Below are 23,631 nucleotides of genomic sequence, written 5' to 3' on the forward strand. Positions count from 1 at the left end.
GGCCTGGCCCGAGAGGCTCGGGGGCGTGGCCTGGCCCTAGCGGCCCGGGGGCGGGGCCTGGTAGGCCCGGGGGCGGGGCGGGGCGACTCCAGTGTCCCACGCGCCTTCTACCTGGCTCACCGTCCGTAGTTCCTGCAACGGCCCTTGGGGCGTTCTTTTCTCCCCATCACATCCTTCTTTGCCGTTTTGGGGACAAGCAAAAAGGAAGAGGCTTTTAATACGTTGATTTGACTTGGGTTGTGCGACAGGACTGCACCTACAGAGAAATGACCAGGAGGACCGTCCTTCCTGTCTCTCCCATCTCTCCCTTCCCCAACAAAAGGCCTGGCGTTTCAGACTACCGCATCTGCCCCAAAGCGTATTCAGCCTGACCAGCTGGTCACTGGAAACTGCGGGATTCTAGTTTCACAGATTTGTTTTTAATAAAATTACTTTTCTTGTAAAATTACGTAAATTATGGTCATTTTGGAAATTAAAAAAAATTAGATCCTATATAACTTGTTGGCATTCAGGATGTTTCTTTCTCCAGTCTTTATGTCATCTTTTAAAATACAGTAATAAAAAGTTTTATTCTGTTTTTTTCTCTCTCGATAATTTGTCATCGGCTTAGTTCTGTGTTAACATCTTCGCAACAGTCATTTTAAAAAGGGAATTAGATACTAACTACCATATATAAAATAAGTTTATATTGTATAGCACAGGGAATTATATTCAATATCTTGTGGTAACTTATGGTGAAAAAGAATAGGAAAACAAATAAATGTATATTCATGTAGGACTGAAGCATTGCGCTATATGCCGGAAATTGACACAACATTGTAAACTGACTATGACTCAATAAAATATATATATATATATGTATATATATATAAAGGGAATTAAGAGGTTTGGGAAGGGAGAGGGAGGAAAAATATGGTAAAGATACTTTCATGTGTGTATGTGTGTGTGTCTAAAGGTCATTCTTTATCTTAGGATGTACTAAATAACTCACCTCAGAACTAGGAAACGAGGTGCAGGGCTGTATGGGGTTCAGATTACTTCTAAATACTCAAAAATGCACATGACAAAACAGAGAAAATACATGTGATTACTCTCCCTTTCTTGTTCCCCTCCTGTATTCCTCTGCCCCTGCCTGTCATAAATGGACAGATGTTTTCACCTGCAGCCTTATGAAATGGCAGAGTCCTGCCGGTGAAGGGGGAGGGTGCTGAGATGTGGGCCAGGGAAAAGAAACATGTAACCAGGCTCTCTTAAGCTTTAGCATGGGATGGTCCTGGAATGTGTCAGATCTCATAATGCTGGTATGGGGGATGAGCCTCTAGGGAAACATTTGAAAGATACTGTGCACATAGAAGTTATAGCTATGTAACAAACACCGGAGTAAAAATCAACTAGAAAGTATGGTTGCCCCTGGGGGATAAAAGCAGGCATTGACAGGGATGGGATATGAAATTTCCTGGGGTAGTGGTAACATTGTATATTTTGATAGGTGTATTAACAAACAAATTTTGACTGAGTAAATTTGAAAGATTTATTGTTTTCATTCAGTGATTCATGAATCAGTCATCATCCAATCTAGCGGATGGAAAGGAGCTCCAAGGAGGTGTACAAAATGAAAGACTTGTACAGGTAGAAAAGAGCAGAATGAGGACATCATACTAGACAAAAAATGGTTGGTTACTGCAAGGGTACTTGCTTTTAGGGGATGGCAGAGGCCTATCAGGTAGATTAACTAATGCTGATCAGGCGATTACTAATTGATGGGTTTAAGGTTCCATTTCTGGGAGAGCTGAAACTGTAATTAAGTTAAATCTTGGTTGGGTGATGTGGGGCTTAGCATAAGTACTTCGTTTGGGGCGTGTTGTCTTGTTTTCAACAGATGTTTGGATTACACAGACATATACACTTGTCAAAACTCAGGTAACATACACTTAAGATTTGTTCATTTTGTAATATGCAAATTTTGCTTGAAAAGGAAAAAAATTGTAAACAAAAATTCACCTTTCGTTAATGATATGTGTTGAGGGTTTAGGAGGCAGTGTATGCAATCTTCTTTGAAACACATCCAGCATTTTTTAAGGTGATGATTCTGGCTCAATTTGAACTTGCTTATGTTTCTGTGCTGTAAACCTGTCCTCTTGGGGCAGATCAAAAACATAATAGGGCTTTTGGGGAGGCAATAGAGTTGAAAGAAAGATATTGGGAACTTATCCTGAAACTGTATTTGCAAGAATTCTTTTTTTTTTAAATTATATAAGATCTAGCAGCTTTTTTTTTTTCTTCACATTTTTATTTTGTCTTTTTGGGGGGGGTAATCAGGTTTATTTATTTAATTTTTTTTTTTTTTATAACAGAAGTAGTGGAGCTTGAACCCAAGACCTAGTGCATGCTAAGCATGCGCTCTATGACTTGAGCTATAGCCTCCCCTTGCAAAAACTATTTTCTAAGTTTATTTTGAGAAGGGTTTGAGACACTGATGGAGATTGGCTGGGGGCTCGTTGAAGATCTTCCCAGTGAATTCTGTGTGCACATGCTTGCTGGCGATCCGTGGTGTCACGTGGCTGTCTTCTCGCCGTGTGTCTTCATGTCACCTTCCTTCTGTTCATGTCTTTCTCTGTGCATTCACATGTGCTGTTCTCCCTGCATGGAATGCACTTTTATACCGTCTCTCTCCCCTGTACCTGGTTAGTTACTGTTGAAACTTCAGCTATCAGTTTAAATGTCCTTTTCTGGAGAAGCCTTTCCTGGCTCTGTGGACTAGGTGAAGTCTGAGCAGGATCTTTTAAAGGACCTTCACATCATCCTGTACCTCTCCTTCCTGATGCTTATCATAATTGGTTTTTTTTTCATTTTTCACTTTTATTAAATAGAATTGTTACAATTTGACTGTACATATACAATATATTGCATGTAAATACATGTATACAATATACTGTATGTATTTTTTGAATTTACATATATGTACTGTTCATTGTTTCTAAGAATATTTAGAGCTTTAGCTTTTTAACCTACATAGTTCAACAGAATAAGGTCAACCACAAAATAAGAATTAATTAAAAAATATACATACACCCCACTATTAACAGCAACATTCTTTAATTGCCAAGATATGGAAGCATCTTAAGTGTACATCAATAGATGAATGGATAAAGGAGATGCAGCATGTATATGTAATGGAATACAATCATCATAATTGTTTTTAAATAAGCATTTGTATGGTTATTTATTTTCATTTTATTTTCATTATGTGAAATAATCACATATCACATATTCATCATTATGTGAACTCCATCAGGCTGTCCTGGATGGTTGGCCAAACAGACGCTGACCACGAAGTAGTATTTGAGAGAATCATCGGAGAGCCACACAGGGCTGTTGGAAACTTCTCTGCCATGATATTAGAGAGCCAAAGAGTCAGCATTTTGCCTTTTTCCAAGTTTGGGGTGAATTGTTCTTTTATTGTCTGTAGGGCCCCAGAGGCGAAGGCATATTCAGGGAGCTACAAGAAACAGGGGAAATTGTTGATGAATAACGTGTAAGAGGATGTGGGTAGGTCTGGATCACAATGCAGAATCCTGAGCACAACTGCAGACATGATACCAACTCAGGATTCGCTGCAGGTGGTGTGAACCCAGGGAAGAGGGCTGGGCAGGCAGTCACCTTGAAGGAAGCCAGGGAAACAAAACTGAGACCTGTTGTCTAGAGACTTCCTTAAAGGTTTAAAATGAACCTGTTTAAAATTAACTCATAGTTGGCCTTAGGTGATACTTTTGCTTGAGTAATGGAAAAAGCTACCTTGCAGAAACACAAAGGCCTCACATGATCTGATTTCTTTTTCCGTACTGTTTGAGGAGCCCACTTGCTTGATTCACTTGCTCACCCTAGCCTGACCACACTGTTTGAGGGTCCCTAGTTACCTGATCTTGTCTTGGCAGAATGTTTGTCCCACAGGGCAGAACAAACTGGAAATCAAGCAGGAGAGAGACAGCCAATGGAAAGAGGACCAGAAGCACCAAAGAAGACAGATGAAAGGACCCAGCCTTATACAAGGAATGCCCACCAGTGGCCAGCAGCAAAGTCTCCCCACCACTCCTGCCTCCACAGGTGAACAGAGCCCAAGTAGGGAGCCTGGACTTCTATCCCCATCTGGCAGTAGCTCCCCTCCCCTGCCAGAGTGATGTCAGAGAAGGCAGTTAAAACAGAAGAAATAAGCTCCAGAACCTCAGATATAATATGAAAATGTTCAGATTTCAATTTCTTCAATTTCATACCCCAAACCAGGAAGATCTCAAACTGAAAAAAGACAACCAATACATGCAAATGCTGAGATGTTAGAATTATCTGGCAAATCTTTTAAAGCAGACATTGTAACCATGTTTGAAATGAATGAAAGAACAGAAAGTGTCAGCCAGGAAACAGAAGCTATAAAGGAGAACCAAATGGAAATTTTGGAACTGAAAAATACAATAACCAAAATGAGAAGCTCAGTGGATGGATTCAACAGCAAAATGGAGGGGACAGAGGAAAGAATTAGGGACCTAAAAGATAGAACAATTGAAAATACCCAATATGAACAACTGAGAGAAAATGAAGTTAAAAAAAAAAAAATAGAGCCCGAAGGACCTGTGGGACTATAATAAGAGATGTCATATTTAAGTCATTGGAGTCCTAGAAAGAGAGGCTGAAAAAGTACTCAAAAAAATAATGGCTGAAAAGCTCCCAAATTTGGCCAGAGACATGAACCTACAGATGCAAGAAGCTGAGTGACATATGTGGAATCTTTAAAAAGAGAAAAAGACAAATGAACTTATATATAAAACAGAAACAGACTCACAGACATAGAATACAGAGTTGTGGTTGCCAGGGGGGAGGGGGGTGGGAAGGGATAAACTGGGAGTTGGAGATTTGCAGATACTGACTGGTATATATAAAATAGATAAATAAGTCTATACTGTGTAGCATAGGGAAATATATTCAATATCTTGTAGTAGCTTATGGTGAAAAACAACGTGAAAATGAATATATGTATATTCATGTATGACTGAAGCATTGTGCTGTACACCAGAAATTGACACAACATTGTTTACTGACTATATCTCAATTAAAAAAAAGAAGAAGAAGCTGAGTGAAACTCCAATGGGATAAACCTAAGGAAGTCCATGCCAAGACACAGCATAATTAAATTTTTGGAAACCAAAGACAAAAAAATCTTGAAAGCAGAGAAAAACAACACCTGACCAATAAAGGAAAAATAATTCCAAAGACAGATTTCTCATCAGAAACCACAGAGGACTCGCTCAAGGTCCCCGTAGTAGGGGGAACGGTGGGGTTTTACCTGTCTCCATCCAGGAAAGAAACAAGAACAGCCAGGTAAACACTGCTTAGGTAACTTTCCATGTTTTGAAGTAGCAGTCTTCAGACTGGGGGTAAATGTGTCTTGAGTCTCACACACTTTTTAAGGAGAGAGAGCGTGCTCAAGAGAGTCAAGTTCCAAATCCCCCTCATTCATTTGGACTCCCCAGAGCTGATTGCCTGAGAATGTGCCAGCGTCCTGTTTCTGTTCTCCTCAAAGAGAAGTATCTTTCTCCCTCCTGACCCCATCTATGTAGTCTCACTGTCACCTGCTAGATTTGTTTATTTGTTTCCACCAGCTATTGCTAAATTTAGATTAACTTTAGGGAGACACATAGTGGTTTTTATTGTAAATCATGCACAGAACAGCAATCCCTGATACATAAAACGCAGTAGTGCCCTGAACTTTAGAAAACAGCTTCCTTGTGCTGAGATCAACTCTTCTTTTTTAGATGTGATATGATCTTCCAATTGTCAAATGCATATTTATAAACATACTTGATTTCAACTATTGGATTAAATTGCTAGGAAATCTATGTATAATAGTTCACAAACATCCATCTCTCTGTTCATCTATCATAAATATACATGTCTTTAATAACAATCCCCATTTTTATGAAATTGTCATTTTTAACCCCAGTTTCATCTAATTTTAGCTCTATGAACCAAGCACCTCTAAATGTAAGAGTAAATGGTATAATAATCACTTAAGTCTTAGTAGAGCCTTCCCAGATATTGAGAAAGTGACCAACTCCTAGTGACTGGGTAAACGCTTTCTTTGAAAGTCAGGTGATTTCCAAGTCTTTTGTTTTTAACGTTACTGAACCTCACTGAATTGTTGACTGATGGAGTACTGAACTTAATTTTTAAAGAACGATCTCTAGGTGATTTTAGCATGTAACTTGGAAAGAGTTTAAAGAATCGACAGATGTTGCCAATATCATACATCCTTCCATTCTTATGTACTTATATAAATGAATGAGTTTTCTCAGAACTTCACATCTATAAAAACAAAAAATAGGTCCAGAATTGATGAAGAGCCCTGTCTCATTGAGCAATATTCTTCCACAAAGACTTGGAATAATTAAAATAAAACACACAGAGCTCCATTTATTTTTATTCATAGACCATGGCCATTTTATTTTCCCTGTTTAACAATTATGTAACAAAATGTGTGGCGTTTTATGCTATTTTGATCAACTGTGTACCACTAGTAATAATAATAATAACTCAATCCAGAAGACTCAGAGCATTAGTGTCACAGGAAAACAAAACTTAAAAAAATTTTCGTAAATGTATCCACTGACTGCAAGATATTGGCCACTTACAAGTCCAGTGACCTTGGAGAAGTTACTTAACCTCTCTGAACTCTGTTTTTTTTTTTTTTTTAATCTTCAAAATGGGAATAATGATAGTTCATAATTCATACCTTTGTCATGAACACTAAAGGAGTGAATAATTTCGTGGAAGAAATGAAATGGAAATTCGAATGATGTAAAATTTCTGACTGGCTTACCTAGAGATTAATAAGAGGGCTTTTTTTTTATATTTTAAATATGCATGGTGGTAGGTATTAAATTGCTAGGGTATTTAAATTCCACTGGATACCTTTAAGAGTGATTAATGGCTTTATTTTAAAATGTCAACATTTACAATACATTAGGAATTATGTCTTTTGCAACTCTGTATGGTGAAAAATGTCAGCAAAATGTATCGGGAGTTAGTTTTTTGAAATTATTTTATGTTTATGAGCTTAGAAGAAGACCAGAGATGAGCAGTGCTTGTTTATCTAGAGAACTGCCTAAATTCGGACCCTACATAGTGCTCAAGAAGACAGGAATAAAGGCATTTCACTTATATATACTCTTCCCTAACCCGTCTTGAACAGAATTGAATGGAATCAATTCCGCTCCGCGTTCTCGCCATTGACAAAGCCTGTAGTAGCCACTTGCAGCCAACAGGTGGCACACGTGAACAGGCTCCAGGGGGCGGGTCCCCGAGCACGCCTCTCGGTAGCCCGGTGGAGTCTCTCGGCTTCCGTTGCGCATCGAGCAAGATGGCAGCCTCCGAGACGGTTAGGCTACGGCTTCAATTTGATTACCCGCCGCCAGCCACCCCACACTGCACGTCCTTCTGGCTTCTCATCGACTTGAACAGATGCCGAGTGGTCACGGATCTCATCAGTCTCATCCGCCAGCGCTTCGGCTTCAGTTCTGGGGCCCTCCTGGGCCTCTACTTGGATGGGGGGCTCTTGCCCCCCGCCGAGAGCGCGCGCCTGGTACGAGACAACGACTGCCTCAGGTGCGCGCGGGCGGGGTGGGGCCCGCGCGGGGCGCCGGGGACGCGCCTGCGCACGCCCGGGGCGCCTCGGGCCTCCGGAGACCGCGGGGGCTGGGGTGGGGGTGGGGCTGTCAAACTGCACTTCCGTGAACCCTGGAGATTCTGATTGGTCTAGTCAGGCCTGGAGCTCAGGAATCTGCGTTGTCATGAGCATCCTTCCCCGTGGATGCTTTTGATGCCGGAGGGTGGTGGACCGAACTTGGAAAAACCATGATCTTGTGTCTGGGCAGGCCCCGCGTTTCTTCCAGCCTTGATTTAGCAAGCGCTCACTCAGCCAGTCGCTGTGTTACCTGCGCGGGGTGCGGGCTTGCCAGAGATCCGGCCTTCCCCGGGAGGGAGGCTCGGGAGGCGCCCAGGGTCAGGTGCAGGGGACCCAAGCAAACAGACGAACGGTCATGTTTTCTTTACCACGTGCGGCTTGTCCAACGTCAGTGCTCCTGCGCCACCCTCTGAGACTGGTGGGTGTCATTCAGTGTCTCACCTGGCTTCTCTTTTAAGAAGGTGTTTGGGACCTTTTGGGTTGTGAATTGGGAGACAGAATATTTTAAAATATGCTTTTGGAAATTTTTGAAGATGATACTGAGATGAGTTATCAAGGAGCAGTTGTAATGTGAATTGTCCATGTGTGGTTGATTCGTCTCAATGATAAGACACGATCGTTTCGGTTCTGATTCATATCTTGGACTGGTTTGTTCAGGGCTTCTTTTTAAAGCTTCAGCTACAGTGAGAAAAAATTCCAGAGTTGTGAATCAGGCTACTTACTTCTGCTTGCCCTTTGTTGAATGTTGAATATTCCTTTCCCCAGAGCATGTTAGATTCATAAGATTTCTTCAAAACATCAGGGAATTTAACTTGGAGCAATTACTACATCTTTGAGTGTATGCATCTGTATGTGTGTCTCTTTTTTAAAATCAGGAACGCTATGATTTACTAACAGTGTTTAGCTGTTTCCAATGACAATTTGAAATAGTCCAAGTTTCTAAAAATTTTTCCCCCCTTTTTATTCACTGTGAAATGGATCTCCCTTCTCTCTGCAATTTGGGAACTATAAATGTTGCCATTGTAAGGACTACGTCCTCTCCTGTTAAGTTTACTTTCTGATCTATCTCCTGCCCAATGAATTAATAATTTGCCAATAGGTAACTGCACTTATATTTCAATTAGTGAATCATCTGGAAAGTATACTCTTTATAATGAAGTTAACAGTCAAAAGCAACCATGAAAGCTGTTATAAGAAATAAATACAGCACAGTGGCAGGCAGAATTCCTCCTCAACACCAGAATGCACAATAGAGGAGAGGGTATATCTCAAGTGGTAGAGCATATGCTCTGTATGCATGAGGTCCTGGGTTCAATCCCCAGGACCTCCTCCAAGAATAAATAAATAAATAAACTAATTACCTTCCCTCACCAAAAGCAAAATGCACAATTGCATGTGGCAAGAAATACCTCTGCAGCTGGCTTCAGTGGTAAATGGGGAAAACTGAATTTTGCAAAGTTTTGTATGTTTTTGTGGTTTCTTGTCCCTAGTCTTTCTCTGTCTTTCCTAACATTCACTTTCTTCAGAGCTACAGAAGAAAACATAAGTCTCTTTTTCTCAAAGGTACCTAATATTGTTGACATAGACCAAAATAACCAATTTCATGTTTCTGTGTATTATCTGGTGTGATTTCAGACAGGCAGACTGGATAATTATTACTGGATAATTGCTAAATACGAAAAGTGGTTGAGGAAGGAGAGCTCATGGTGGAGCGCAAATGGTCCGGGAACTGGTGGAACACAGATGGTCTGGCTGGGACTTAAAGGATGGGTGGGAAATGTTGGCTGGCTCAGTACAGTAGTCGTGGGGGAAAAAGCTGCCCTGACTTGGGAAGAGAGGAGTTTGACCAGCAGAAGGGTTCTGTTGGGATTGCGGGGAGTGCTGAGGGAAGTCCCATGAGGAAAAGTGGAGCCTGTTTGTGGGAACCCTGAGAAATAACCCTGGAGGCTGGAGAGGCATCTGCACACTTGTGTCCGTGGCCATTTCCTCATAGCCCAGTCCCTGACCCCCCAGACTGCCTTCCTGTGCTCCAGGCTGCGGACACTGAGCTCCCGGCCATCTCAGCTCCCATTCTGCCAGAGCCCTGGGGTTAGTCTGCTCCGGCTGCTGTGACATCACACCACAGGCCTCCCCCACCGAGAATTCCCCTTCAGCAGTTCTGGAGGCTGCAAGTCTGAGGTTAAGGTGCTGGCAAGTTTTGTTTTCTGCTGAGGCCTCTCTCCTTGGCTGGCAGACATCTCCCTTGTTACTCTGTCCTCCTTTGACCCTTTCTCTGTCCTCACAAAAGGACACATGCCCTAGTGTCTCTGTGTGTGTCCCACTTTACTCTCTTATGAGAACACCAGTCAGATTCTTCCCTCTAATCAGAACAGCCTCTAGTGCCCAGGGGCGAATTGAGACCAGTGGAAGCCAGGCCTGGGCCGCTTTCATTCTGGGACATTCCCTTCCTTTTCTTTTATTAAAGCAAAACCAAACCAAACCAGAAGACTTGTTGTTAAAGAAAAATTATACTTCAAAATAGTTCAGGGTACAAAGTCCTTTATTTCTCTTCTCACATACTCATCCCACACCGTACTCTCTGGAAGTAAAAAGTGGCCTGTCTTTTCCATACAAACACACATACTTACACTTTTTAAGTGCACATGTCATTATAATATACATGTTGTCCTGCACCTCACTTTTTTACCTAGCATATCTTGGGTATCTTACATTTTAGGAGATACAGTATGTGATGTTCACCATTTTTTTTTAAAAATGCCACATGGTATTCCATGCCACATAGCATGACCCTGTCAGTGTATTTAACCAGCCCCTTATAAATGGACATTTTAAGGTGTTGTCTTAGTTCTATATAAAACTAATCTGCTAAATATATATATAACTGCTGTATATAAAACAGATATACAACAGATTTCTTTTGTATAGCACAGGGAACTATATTCAATATCTTGTAGTAGTCTATAGTGAAAAAGAATATGAACATGAATATATGTATATGGTGGACTGAAACATTATGCTGAACACCAGAAATTGACACATTGTAAACTGACTACCCTTCAATTAAAGAAAATATATATATATAAAACTAAAACTGCTGTGATAAAAATACCATAAACTGGATAGCTTATAAACAACAATTTATTTCTCAGTTTAGAGGCTGGGGGTGTCCGAGATCAGGGTACCAGCAGATTCATTATCTGATGGGGACTTGCTTTCTGGTTCATAGATGGCACCTTTCACCGTGTCCTTTCATGGTGGAAGGAGTCCAGGGAGCCCTAAGGTTCTGTTTTATAAGAGCACTGCTCTCATTCATGAGGGCTCCACCCTTATGACCTAATCACCCCCAAAGGCCCCCACCTCCTACAGCCATCACATTGGGGGTTAGGATTTCAACATATGAATTTTGGGGGGACACAAGCATCCAGACCTTGGCGGTTGTCTGTTCTTCCCTGTTACATGCTGCTGTAGTGAATATTCTTGTATATCTTTGTGTATTTGGGCAGTGATTTAGTAGGACACATTTCTAGAAGCAGTACTCCATGGTCAAATTTTAAAATTTGATAGATGCTGCCACATTGGCCTCCAGAAAAGTCGGACAGGTCTGTATTCATGCCAACAATGTGTGAGTTACTTTTGTTCACTATTATGTGAAAGGTAAGAGAACAGAGTGATTAAGAGCTCGGGGTCTGGAGTCAGAACCCTGGGTGGGAATCGTGGTTCTGTGACATTAATTGTGTGCCCTTGGTCGAGTCACTTACTTCTCTGAAGGTAATAATGCAGGGCTCTGCAAGCAGCAGCCAGACAGGCGGTTGCAGGGAACAGATGGGACCCAAAGAGATTACAGGTCCCTGCTTTCACCCCCTTTGTTGAGTTTCATCTCCATTTGATGGGAGAAGCTCATTAAAAACCCACCAGCTGCTGCCCCCAGAGGGCTAACGACATTCATCATGTTAATAAAAACTGGACTAACATTTGGATGGCACTTGCTCTGAGCCCCGCACTGCTCTAAATGTATGTAATAACTCATTTGAGTACTATGATTATTATCACTACCCCCATTTTTACAGATGAGAAAGGTTGAGGTAATGGTATTTTAAAAATTTGACTGAGAAGGATTTGAATCCAGACAATCACTTTGGCCTTGGCAGGCAGTGGGAGTTGGGGTGGGGATCAGGAGGTGCAGATGGGTATGTCTGTATTTCTGTATGATAGAATCCTAGAAGTGAAATTGCAGATTTAAAGGGGAGACCGTGTATTTTGATAATACTACCCAGTTTGCCCTGCAAAGAGTTTAAATGAACAGTGGAGGATCTGTTTCAAAAACTTCTTGAGATCAAATCTCTTGCACTGTTAATTGTATAGGTAACTCAGCTTTTCTTTGTAAAAGGACATGTACACTCACTTTTGATTATAAAAGGACAGTCATATTTGTCATCTGTGATCCAAGAGGAGAGGCAGAGAGCATTGCCAGGGAAAGCGTCCACCCTGAAAAGAGTGGTAACTAAGCAGACCCGGGTGGACCGTTTCTTGTTCTCTACATGGTGTTGTGTCCTCAATCTTAGTATGTTCCAAACTGTAATGATTGTCTTCAGGAGTAGCAGGCAGCGAGGCTGCAGCAGTCAAAGGTCAAATATCCACAGATCCACGGTCTTCAGAATGAGGGAGGTGATGCTGAGAGCTGCCCTTGAAAGCAGGGTGCTGTTGCAGGCCCGTCTGATAGCCAGGGCTCCTGCCTGCACGGGATGCAGCACGTGCTGTGCCCAGTGAGTCAGAGAACCACAGTGACTGAACAGAAAGTCTTGCAGCCATTTTCAGAGTTTGATGGAAAGTTTGCCCCTAACTGATCATCTCAGAATTGAAACTTGAGTCATAGCATTGCTACAAGTGAAAACAAATTGATCAAGAATGTTAAGGAAAATGCTGTATCTTGGAAGTTGCTTAGTAGTTCTTAGATTCACAGGATGCCAGACTAGCTTTTGCCAGTTTAAGAATTATTTCCTTGCTGCTTGATGCTGAGGCCCACAACTGAGAGCGGAGGGTAATGTGTTTTTGTAATTTAAATCCCTGCTCTTTCAGAGTTTTATTTCTCTCTTCATCCTGATCCTGATATCAGTAGCTTTTATTTTACCTTGATTTGTCTGTATCTGTGTATTTGTGATTCTAAAGAATAATTGAGGCTTTTTTTCAACTACCACATCGACATAAGTCCACAGGGTTTCTATACCTTAAAAAATGTAAAGAATGCTTATCAAATATCATCTTATTCACCAGTTGTACTTTATTTTCAAATATGATTGTCTGTGTCTTTCCATGGTCACTAAAAATGCTTGCTGAAATACACAGCTGGATGTAACTGTACTGAAAGAATAATGCATGCTTTTAGCAGGCATTTTGAAGTCCCCATGCTGTGCTTGACACTGAGGACACTCACTCAACTTTCTGTCATCGGGCTGTGCATATTAGAATTAGCCATGGCCAGTTCACAGAGGAACCAAATTCCTTTACTGTAGTGAAATAATTTGGGATGAACTGTGTATTAGGTTGCTAGAGAAACAGACGCAGTAGGAGATGATGTAGGTATAGACATAGATGTAGCTGTGGATACAGACATGAGGTTTATTATAAAGAATTGGCTCATGACGTTATGGATGATTGGAGGCTGGAGGTCCTAAGATCTGTAGGCTGGAGACCTTGGAAAGCTGATGATAAAGTTCCAGCCCTGGAGCGAAGGCCTGAGATCTGGGGGAGCTGATGGTGTGTTTTGGCCTGAGTCCTACTCTGAAGGCGGGAAGTCTGAAGGCGGGAGAAGTGGTACCAGTGTCCCAGCCCAAAGTTGTCAGGCAGGGAGAACAGATTCCCTCTCGCTCAGCTCTTTATTCTTTTCAGGCCGTCAGTGGACTGGGTGAGGCCCACTCAAACTGGGACCAGTTTGCTTTATTTATAAAGGCAGTCTGCTTTATTTAGCGTACAAATTCAAATGTTAATCTCAGCCAGACACCCTCACGGACATACGTGGAACAATGCTTAACCACATATCTGGGTATCTCGGCCTGGTCAAGCTGACGTATAAAATTAATAATCACAAAGTGTTATGGAATTTTACAATGGCTGTCAGTACCCCAGAGAACATAAATTGTTCAGTATTTTCCTAAATTTGAACAAAATAAAAATGAAATCTGATTTTTTAAAAAGTGGCTTACAGTTAAAAACAAAAATGAATAATCAGCATTCTCACCATTTGGTGTGGGTGACTGTGGGAAGATTGTGAACTTTGAAGTTAGACAGACAGGTTTAAATCCCATTTCTGTGGCTTGTTAGCTGTGGACCTCAGGCAAGCTGCTTGTCTGAACTGTAATTTTGTGATGTTTTAAAATGAAGAATGCTACTTCATTGTTTAGAGAAAATCTATAGAAAATGTTTAGGATGCAGTAGATGATCAATAAATAAAACTAGTCATTTGAAAGTAAAGAGTCTTTTGTCCTAAAGTGATGTGACATTTTTTCATCGACTGATGACAGTGACAGTTTGAAGTCATCTCAGTATATAACTGCGTCCCGGAGACACGCTTATGAATTACTTCCTAAAGCGTTCTGTCTTGTTCTTTTGATAGAGTTAAATTAGAAGAGAGAGGAGTTGCTGAGAATCCTGTAACAGTCAGTAACGGTGACAGTACTCGTTTATTACCTAGAAAAGCAAAGAAGCGGGCATTTAAGTTGGAGGAGGATGAAGAAACTGAGCTAGATTACAAGAATTCAAAGAAGCACTGGAAGAGGCACGAGAACAGTAACAGTGAGAAGACCTTGGATCTAGAGCCAAAAGCTGTCGCAGATCAGACCGTGAGTAAAAGAAACAAGAGGAAGAACAAAGCCACGTGTGCTGTAGTGGAGGATGATGACGGACAGACCGAAAGAAAATCGCCAAAGAAAAAGGAGAAATGTGAGTATAAAAAACAGACAAGGAATCCCAAGTCTTCTAAAGCACAGTCAGTGAAAGGGTGGCCCATCCAGAAGTGCAGCCTTCCAAAAGGTTCTCCTGCTAGAAACAGCCTTGTTAAAGCGAAAAGGAAAGGTGGCCCCGGCGTTCACACAAAGGACAGTCCCGCTTCCTCCTCCGAGTCTGAGTCTTACCATGAGTCGGCCAGCGATGGGCTCAGCAACGTCATCTTGGAGGTCAGACATTCCTCAGAGAAAGTGTCAACTGAATTATTGAAGGAAGGATCCTCCGTGAAAAACACGACAGCAAACAAAGTGGCTACAAAGATTGGCTTAAACTCTACCCCCATCAAGGGCAAGACCCCCGGGACATCATCTTCTAGTTCGGACTCGAGTTCAGAGTCGGATGACCCATGCGTGATACCAAAGAGTGGCCCGGAGTGCACTGCAGACTTCTTAAAGACAGTAGGCCTCTTTGCAGGAAGAGGTGGTTCCGTTCCGGGGCCCTCATCCCAGATCCCGAGTGCTGCCGAATGGAAGCAGCCTGACTCACATGGTGGCAGACCGGCTCTTGGTCCTCCTCCCAACGTGACTCTCCCCGCCGGTTTGGGAAGAGGTTGGGGCAGAGGAGAGGACCTTCTTTCTTGGAAGGGAGCTAGGGGTCGGGGTGTGCGGGGACGAGGTCGAGGACGAGGGCATGCCATTTCCTGTGTTTTAAATAGAAGTGCTGACTATCAGAAGCAGCAGCAATTGAATGAACTGGTGACAAACTCATCTACTATTATCCAGGTAAGTCTTATTTATTGTGAGTTTACCTCCTCCCCTTTCCTCCCGTATTGTGGCTGGAGTTGATGTTGTGGGTTCACATTTTCTCACCAGTAACAAAACCACATGACCCATACTGTTTTTCAGAATCCCGTAGAGACACACAAGAAGGACTACAGTCTGTTACCGCTGTTAGCAGCTGCCCCTCAAGTTGGTGAAAAGATTGCATTTAAGGTATATTTTTTAAAAACAGCAACAATTACAACAAAAAGATTATCTCCCCTCCCAATAAACTTACTCATTAGCAGGTCAGGTTACATTTATATTTATAATTTCATATAATTTATGAATTATATTAACACAACTTGATACATTTATTAAACTGTGATTTATAATTATATTTATTAAAAACCCTTCCTGGATTCTACCTCTTGTATTCTCTTGCCCAGCCTGTAGTAAGTGCCAGGTAATTGTTTTCTGAATGAATATAAATGTCTCAGCCTGCTGTGTGGAACATTGCAAGTGCTCAAGAAAAAAAGGCTCAACATGTTGCCAGAAAAACCTCCAAAACCCCCCAAAACCTTTCCTACTAGAACCCGTTTGCCACAGGTTCATGGTAGGGCTCCCAGGGTGGAGCAGTGGGCACCCCGACACTGCGTGTCTTGTTTTCTCAGGGGTCGGGGAGAGGAGCCACAAGACTTGTGTATTTGTGTTTTTTTCTTCTTTTGTAGCTTTTGGAACTAACGTCCGATTATTCTCCTGATGTCTCTGACTACAAGGTGAGATTCTTTATTTTAAAATAATCAAGTGTCAGTATATGAAAGAAGCTAAAGTCATATTTAATACTGCTAATATGGGTCATATAGATTTTTATGGAGTCAATAATATCATAAGGTAGAAAATGAAAACATTTGTCAGAATGTAAACTTTTTAATAGTATCAGTTTGACGTCTCCCAGTGTTTTTTTTTCCTTAGTACTTGGGATTTGGTTGGTTAGTTCCAGGTAATTGGTGTTTTATCATCTTTTTCATCTTCTTAGCCCCTTAATATAGGTGACTGCATAACTTACCATCTAAAACAGAACACTTGTGTGTGAATGGGATTGATATTGTATTAATAATTATACTGAAAGGAAATGTAAGTGGACCTGACTTGGGCAAACCAGGATGTTTTGTCACCCGACCGTAGATGACTAATTTAATTCTGTGCCATGTGAGGAAATGGAAATACACAGAACTGATATGTCTGCAGTCCTCTAGGAATCGTGATTCCAGATGATATTGATACTTTTAAAGCTCATATTAAATGGATGTTAGTCGTGATAGTTATTACGTTGGAAAGCTATTTCCTTGCTTTATTTCCCAGTATTTATAGAACTCTTTGAAATTGCTTTTAAAACCATTTCAAGAGTGAAAATCAGTACCACTGTTTTGCTTTGATGTCAGGTGCTGTTACTCAGCTCGATCACCCGCTTTATTCATTAAGCTTGTCTTTAAAAGTCAACTCAGTCTATCTTCAAAGAACATAGTCTCCTCAGCCCCTGACTCTGTCTCATTTGTGTCCGTGGGATTTTAATTTGTGGAGGTGACTGAGTGATGACACAGACAAGCCAATGCTATTGGGAGAGGAATTTATTACTTACATTGCCGGAGAGGAGGGGGATACCCTGCCAAGCAGGACCACAGGGGACAGAGCTGGGTGGGGTCGGGAGGCGGAAGCAGGAGGGAAGAGAAAGCCTGGGCTGTAGCCTTGGTGGGGGCTTCCTCGGGATAGGCAAGGCTGGGTGGGGGAAACAGTTTGGGATTGGCTAGTTGGAATAATCAGGGGCTGCCCCTAGTTGTGTGGTACCTGCTCCTGGGGTGATTTAGACCAGGGAAAACACTGGCTTGGTGTGTGGGAATTTTATTTCCCTTACATGTTGATTTCTTTAAAACTTTTTAAAACTTGAGATTAAAATTCTCATAAAATTCACCATTTTAACTATTTTAAAGTGTACAATTCAGTGGTTTTAGTATATTCACAGTATTTCACATATTGATTTTTGACTTGACTTTTATTTTTGAAAGGAAGGAAAAATATTAAGCCATAATCCGGAGACCCAGCAAGTAGATATAGAGATTCTTTCATCCTTACCTGGTGAGTCTTCTAGAAGAGAGATGGAGGAAAATGGGGGCTCTTCATATCCACAGTGGTTTCTAAATAGCTTTTTCACCCAGGAGCTGCTGTCTTCCTCGGCCTCTGTGGGTAGTGGGCACTCTCCACTCCCTGTCCGCACAGAGCAGCCTGCAGGGGGCGGCGGGGCACACTGTGCTCCCACTAGTAGTGTTGTGTGTCTGCTAAGAGTTGTTGGATTTGTTCCCAAAACTGTTAGGCAAGTTGTTCTTATTACTGTAATTATATAATTTCACAAAAATTACATAAATTGATGAAAAATTATGGCAAAGAAATTATTTCTATGCAACCCAAGTTGAATGCTGACCCAGGATTGTTACTGAAAAATTTGCCTTTGAATTCTACATGGGTGGGTCAGCTATAAGGGATTGGGAAGAATTTGGTAAAAATCTAGGGAGATTCTGCACTTAGATTGTGTTGCTAGCTTTGGTATTCTTCCATCACTGAAAAAACCTCAAAACTGGAAATTGTGGAAATTGCACACATAAATTAAGGATATGGTTTATAAAAGAAAGACAACTTGTCAGTGGACTCACAAGACCTGTACTTCAGAAGGTTGGCAGAGGAACATGCTTCTGTGCGTTAAGTCAAAATGAAATGTGTAAAGTACATGTGTATACACACTCTCACATGTTATTTTAAATGGTTCCCTGCTTTACCCCTGATTCACCCCACCCATTATTGGCTCTGAAATCCTGGAATAAGAGGGCTTTTACTGTATGTGACTTAACTTGAATTGTGTTTGTCGGGGTCCCTGGCCAGAGAGTAGAGGAGACCCTTTTTTCTTTTGCAGACTCTAAATAATTATTTTATTTTCTGCTTGTGTTCAAATAAGGGAGTGAGTAAAAGATTCAAAACTCCAGAACACAGAAATCACTCAAAAAGGTTTTTCAACAAAATTCATTTATGATATTAAATAAATGATTAGCTATAACTTACGCTGGTTTTCCAGCTTCCTTCTGATTAGGTTTCATTTGAAGAAATCCCCCCTCATAGGAGTAGTGGACAGAGAAGTTTGTTCATGATCAAATTCTGTGGACACAGCCTGATTACTTCTCGTCAGGTGATTGACAGTGGTGACATCCAATTAGAACTTTTCTTCTTGGAAACACTGTATCTATTTTCTAACAGAAATACAGGTAGTCCTCACTTTGCATGGTTCTGATATATGTGAATTTCAGGAACCACAAGTGAGTTAAATAAAACCAGTCCCCCAATGACGTTTGGTATGCTAACTGTTAACTGTGGATAATTGCATAAATTACTGTTAGCTCTTCAGTCCGTAAACCACTACATAAATAAAAGATCATGATTAGGGACCAGTCACAGCCCCTCTTTCAAAGTCTCTTGGTGGTTGGTGCACATGTGAGTTCTCGAAACACAGCAAAGTATACAGTTGTGCTGTCTCCTTGTCTCTCCATGGTAAACCCATGTGACATTCTACAGAAATGGATAAATGAAATAGGGAATTGGCCAACAAAGCTGAAAACACAACAGAGAAACAAAAAGTGATAATGCTAAAAGAGGCATCCAAATCAAGTTTAAGTGGAATCAGAGGAAATAGCTAACCGTGGGGATGCTGACACTGCGGTTTGGGAGGACTTCCTGATACAAATGAGGACAGTGGTTGTGAATGAAAGGGATGAGGAGGTCCTGCAAGTGACGTCAGCAGAAAACTTCACAAAACTGTGAAAAAGAAACTCTCTGAGCTATTTCATGACGTTGAAAGCTCCAAGAATAAAATATTGAAAGCTGATCCAAACATAGGAGCAGGCCAATTCAGCAAGGCGTGGAAGAGACACTCAATCTGTACTGTGGTTACATGACAGAAGGTGAGCGCTGTTCCCATTACCCTCGGTAAGTTTCTTAGAAAGAAACAGAGCGCTTTGATCCTCAGTGCTTCTAATATATTAAATTACAGTGTACTACCTAAATAGTGGTTTTATTCTTTGTTCTTCCCTATGCAGTAAAGGTTTTAATGTCTTGACAAAAACTTTTAAAGATCATGAGACAGTCACAATTTTTCCCGTTGATTAAGATTGTTTTGCATGATCTCAGCCTGCACGGTCATTTTAACGGCCCCACCCTACCATGCAAAGTGAGGACTGCTCTATTACCAAACAGTAAGCATGTGTAATTTCTGAGGACACAGCAAGATATAAGAATTCTGCGGAATTCTTACTACCTTCCCTTGTTGGAACCTGTCAGTTATTTTGGGGGTTATCTTATGGTTACACATTCTTTTCTGGGACTACTAGTGATAGTGCCTCCAGCTCATTTCTTGTGGATGAAGGAAAGATTGTTGCTGATAAATAGCTAAGATCCCTGTCTGTCGGTGCAGGGTTTTTGAAGGATCTCCTGCCACTGAGCACTCCGTACTGCTGTGTGTGTACCCAGCCTCCCTGTCAACGGACAGTTTGTGGTTGTTTTACTAGTGATATGAATTCCCTGTACAGGAACATTTTCACTACTGGGAAATGACTTATTGTCTCCCCCCCTACTGTCTGGTTTCAGCCGTGAAAGAACCTGGGAAATTTGATTTGGTTTATCACAACGAAAGCGGAGCTGAGGTAGTGGAGTACGCGGTGACGCAGGAGAAGAGGGTAGGCGTGCTTCTCTTCTCGGGATTACTTATCATGTGTTCTCTTGACTGGCTGCTGGTGGTCTGGAAGGTGGCAGTGCAGCTTCCTGAACTGCCTGTGTTAAAAGCATAAAGGATCTAGACCCTGGGGATCTCTGTCGTGCCTGCAGTGTGGCTGTAACAGTGCCAAGTGCCAAGTTAGGGTGCCATCTTGGACCTCAGAGAGTCCACGTGACAAGATGCACAAATAAGTCTTATGCAAGAGCACAGAGCTGCATAAACTCAGTTTTATAGGGGTTTCAGGGGAAAGAAATAGCGTATTATACATTCAGAAAAGTACATGTAAATGTACGACTTGAATGACTCTCACAAATGAGCATACCCCATGTGGTAACCCACACCCAGATCAGGAAGTAGAACTTGAACGGTCCCTCCTGGAATCTCCACCATCTCTCCTTGCAGTTACTACTGCCTCCCAAATGTTATCACGATTCTGACTTATAACAGCATAGATAATTTTGAACAGTGACATTACACGATGAATCTGCCCTTAGACTTTGTTTAAATTCTTTAATTGTTATTTTAGGAAGTATATGGTTTAGAGCTTTTAGGCAGGCTGACTTCCAGAGGTGCTGGAATGGCTGCCTCCTGGACTATGGTCGTGTTCAAGGGAATAGAATTTATATTTAAGGAACTGCTGCTCCTTACGGTGTTTATACTTGAAATGTTGTATTATTCTGAGTTTTTAGTATTGCACAGTCACATTTTATCTGAAATGTAAACTTGTGGGAATACTAACCAGACTGTATGTTTTTCTTTCTCTTTAGAATAGGTGATACTGTTAGAGATTTATTGCAAAAACACATTTTTAGGGTCTCTGGTAGGCTCAGCAGATTTGGCCCAGGCTCCTGTACGTCTTTATTTGCAATATATGCAGCCCCACTTTTTGTTGAAATGTATTCTTGGAAACTACGTTGGAAAACTACACTTTGGAGGCTTTCCTCTTGGAGGCCTTATTAAACTGAGGCCTGAAATAGAGGCTGTAATTACTTTTCTTTGACACTAGATGGCCCTCATTATTCATCCATATGGCCATTGTTACCTTTGCTTTTCTCTTGGTAAAACACGAAATAGCGCCTATTTTTAGGCAGCACAGGAAAAGAACCACAGAGCTGCACGGATGGCCGTCAGCAGACTAGTGATAACCTTTCTGGGCCACATCTGCCTCCCAAGAGGTCTGCGGGCTGCCTGGCAAATCCTCCTGACCCTTTTGTAACCAGCTAGCCCTCCACCCACAGCCCCTGCTCTAAATCAAAGAAAGATGAAATATGTTTAATGTAAAATTTAGCTGCATTCCAGAGAAACAAGTTCTTATACACTAATTGAACTGGGTTCTCTGGACTCAGATTACTCCAGGTCTTCAGCCATTCTGCACAAATGGAAATTGACTTAAGTTTTTCCTTGACTGACTAAAATTTATATGACCCCAGAATGAAGTCTCTAAACTGAATATTTTATATTTTTCCCCAGATCACCGTGTTTTGGAGAGAGTTAATTGATCCAAGACTGATTATTGAACCTCCGAGTAACACCTAAAATGCGGAGCTTCCCTGAGGGTGCGCGGTGACCTTTCCACCTCGTGGTTTATAAATGTCTTATTTGTGAAAGTGAATATAACCTGAACTTTTTTTTTTTTTTTTTAAAGAGGATTTGAGAGTTGTATGCATTTTTGGTTATCTTCACTTTATTGCATAGGAAAAAAATCTACCTCATCATTTAAAATAACATGGGTGTTGCTTTTGTAGACCATTTTTTCCCCACTAGGCTTCATTTTAGTAACAGAATTTAAAACGTAACATTCCTTCAGGCATCGTTTCTAAAGCAGTGTGTATGGTTTCTTCTCTTTTTTTATTTTTTATTTTTGACCATCAAGTAGCCGTCGTCAGTAGGAGTTTATAATACCAAGCACGAGAAAGTGCTGCGTATCTTGTCTCAGTAAGTTTTATTAAGTAACATTTAAAAATACAAAAGCATGTTACTTGACTTAATTTTTTAACATTTAGGTGGTTCCATTCAGTGTGGAATATCTACATTTCAAGTATTTTATACTAGTCGTTGTCAAGGGTTCACAAATAGTTGGGTTTGCTGCAGGCACGGAGTTAAGGAATCCTTTCACACTTTTCTCAGCTTTAAAGTGAAGGATTCTCAGGCCTGTCGAGAGCAGTGAAAACAAGACCCTGTGTGTGTGTGCCTGGGGAGGAACGAGGGCTCTGCGCAGGTGGGGGGTTTACTACGAGCTCAGACCAGGGGATGTGTTACCTTGCTGCTAAATCCCAGGCACCTGGCTGAGTGTGCTGGAGTGAGGATCTTGGACAGAAACTTCCTTTTCTGTTATTATTCAACACAAAGCTAAAAAAGGCTAAAATATATACTGTGAAAATGGTTTTCTTTTAACGGAACATCAGATCCCTCCTTCAGCTTTGCAGGTTTTTAAATAAAATCACATTGAAACTAAACTTCCGTGCCGAGTCATCTTGTTCAGCTGAGTTTGGCGCATTGTTGTCATGTTTTCCAGTAATGCAAAAGATTAAAATTTTCTGGAACAAGAAGGTTTGCCTTGCTAAAGACTGTGGTGTTGCAAGGTTTAGTCTCATGGAGTTTGTTAGGTCTGGGAGCTGTTGGACCAAAGAAGATACTGTCCAGTTTTCATTTGCAGGCCATTGATGTGTATCGAAATGTGTATATATTGATTTGTAATGAAAAGTATTATTCCAGAAAGAGTGAGATTAATGTGAATGATGGGGTCCTGACCCTTTTGTAACCAGCTGCCCTCCCCCCACAATCCACTGTTAGGATGGCTCTTATCAACAACACAAGAAATAGGGGCGGGGAGGGTACAGCTCAATAGTGGAGCACATGCTTAGCTTGCATGAGGTCCTGGCTTCAATCCCCAGTACCTCCATTAAAAAAAAAAAAAGATACATTGGGGGAAAAAAGGAATAGGAAGCAGAGCAGTGCTGGATTGTCCAAATGGTGGACTAGGCCTAAGCTTAGGGCACGAGTAGAAAGGAGCATCAAAAACATGAGAAACAAAACGTTCTGAAAGAATCTGATGTCGACCAAGACGTACTAATGTCCACCTCGGGCCATCACAGGGTTATTGGTACAAGATTCCCTCCCACTGAACAACCACAGAACTGAACAAAATATGTGATACAGCTTTTTTCAAGCAAAAGGTGATGTAGGTGTATGATCCTGGAGAGACGGGAAGCGCATGGGGTAAGCCTCCCAACCTGCACATTTCTGCTGTGGTGCAGGGAGGTGGGTCCTAAGTGGAAAGGTGTCTAGCTGAGCTAAGGGGGCCAGGGTTGGGTTAGGGGGCTACTGAAGAAGCTGAGAATTGAGGGACGGGTTACTGAAGAAGAGGAAGTTGCCCGGGAATTCAGCAT

General features: G+C 41.5%; 1 protein-coding gene across 2 annotated transcripts; it reads left to right on the forward strand.

Moving 5' to 3' along the window:
* Nucleotides 1–7,364: 7,364 nt before the first annotated feature.
* Nucleotides 7,365–22,698, forward strand: COIL (coilin). Of its 2 annotated transcripts, none has more exons than XR_004326631.1 (7): nt 7,365–7,653; nt 14,343–15,453; nt 15,577–15,663; nt 16,161–16,208; nt 17,496–17,565; nt 19,048–20,204; nt 21,713–21,772. XR_004326631.1 is itself a non-coding variant. In XM_032498450.1 (7 exons), the coding sequence occupies exons 1-7, from the start codon at nt 7,409–7,411 to the stop codon at nt 21,776–21,778; spliced, it is 1,716 nt and encodes a 571-aa protein (XP_032354341.1). In that variant the 5' UTR covers nt 7,366–7,408; the 3' UTR covers nt 21,779–22,698. The 2 variants fall into 2 exon arrangements, 1 of the variants encoding a protein (XP_032354341.1); XM_032498450.1 differs by having other exon boundaries at nt 7,366–7,653; nt 20,116–20,204; nt 21,713–22,698.
* The last annotated feature ends 933 nt before the right edge of the window (nt 22,699–23,631 follow it).

This window comes from Camelus ferus, chromosome 16, assembly GCF_009834535.1.
Source record: "Camelus ferus isolate YT-003-E chromosome 16, BCGSAC_Cfer_1.0, whole genome shotgun sequence".
Classification (NCBI taxonomy): domain Eukaryota; kingdom Metazoa; phylum Chordata; class Mammalia; order Artiodactyla; family Camelidae; genus Camelus; species Camelus ferus.

Coding starts and splice junctions, on each gene's coding strand:
- COIL (XM_032498450.1), top strand. CDS start 7,409: ATGGCAGCCTCCGAGACGGTTAGGCTACGGCTTCAATTTGATTACCCG. Junction 16,209..17,495: donor CTGATGTCTCTGACTACAAG/GTGAGATTCTTT, acceptor TATTTTTGAAAG/GAAGGAAAAATATTAAGCCA. Junction 17,566..20,115: donor GATTCTTTCATCCTTACCTG/GTGAGTCTTCTA, acceptor GTCTGGTTTCAG/CCGTGAAAGAACCTGGGAAA.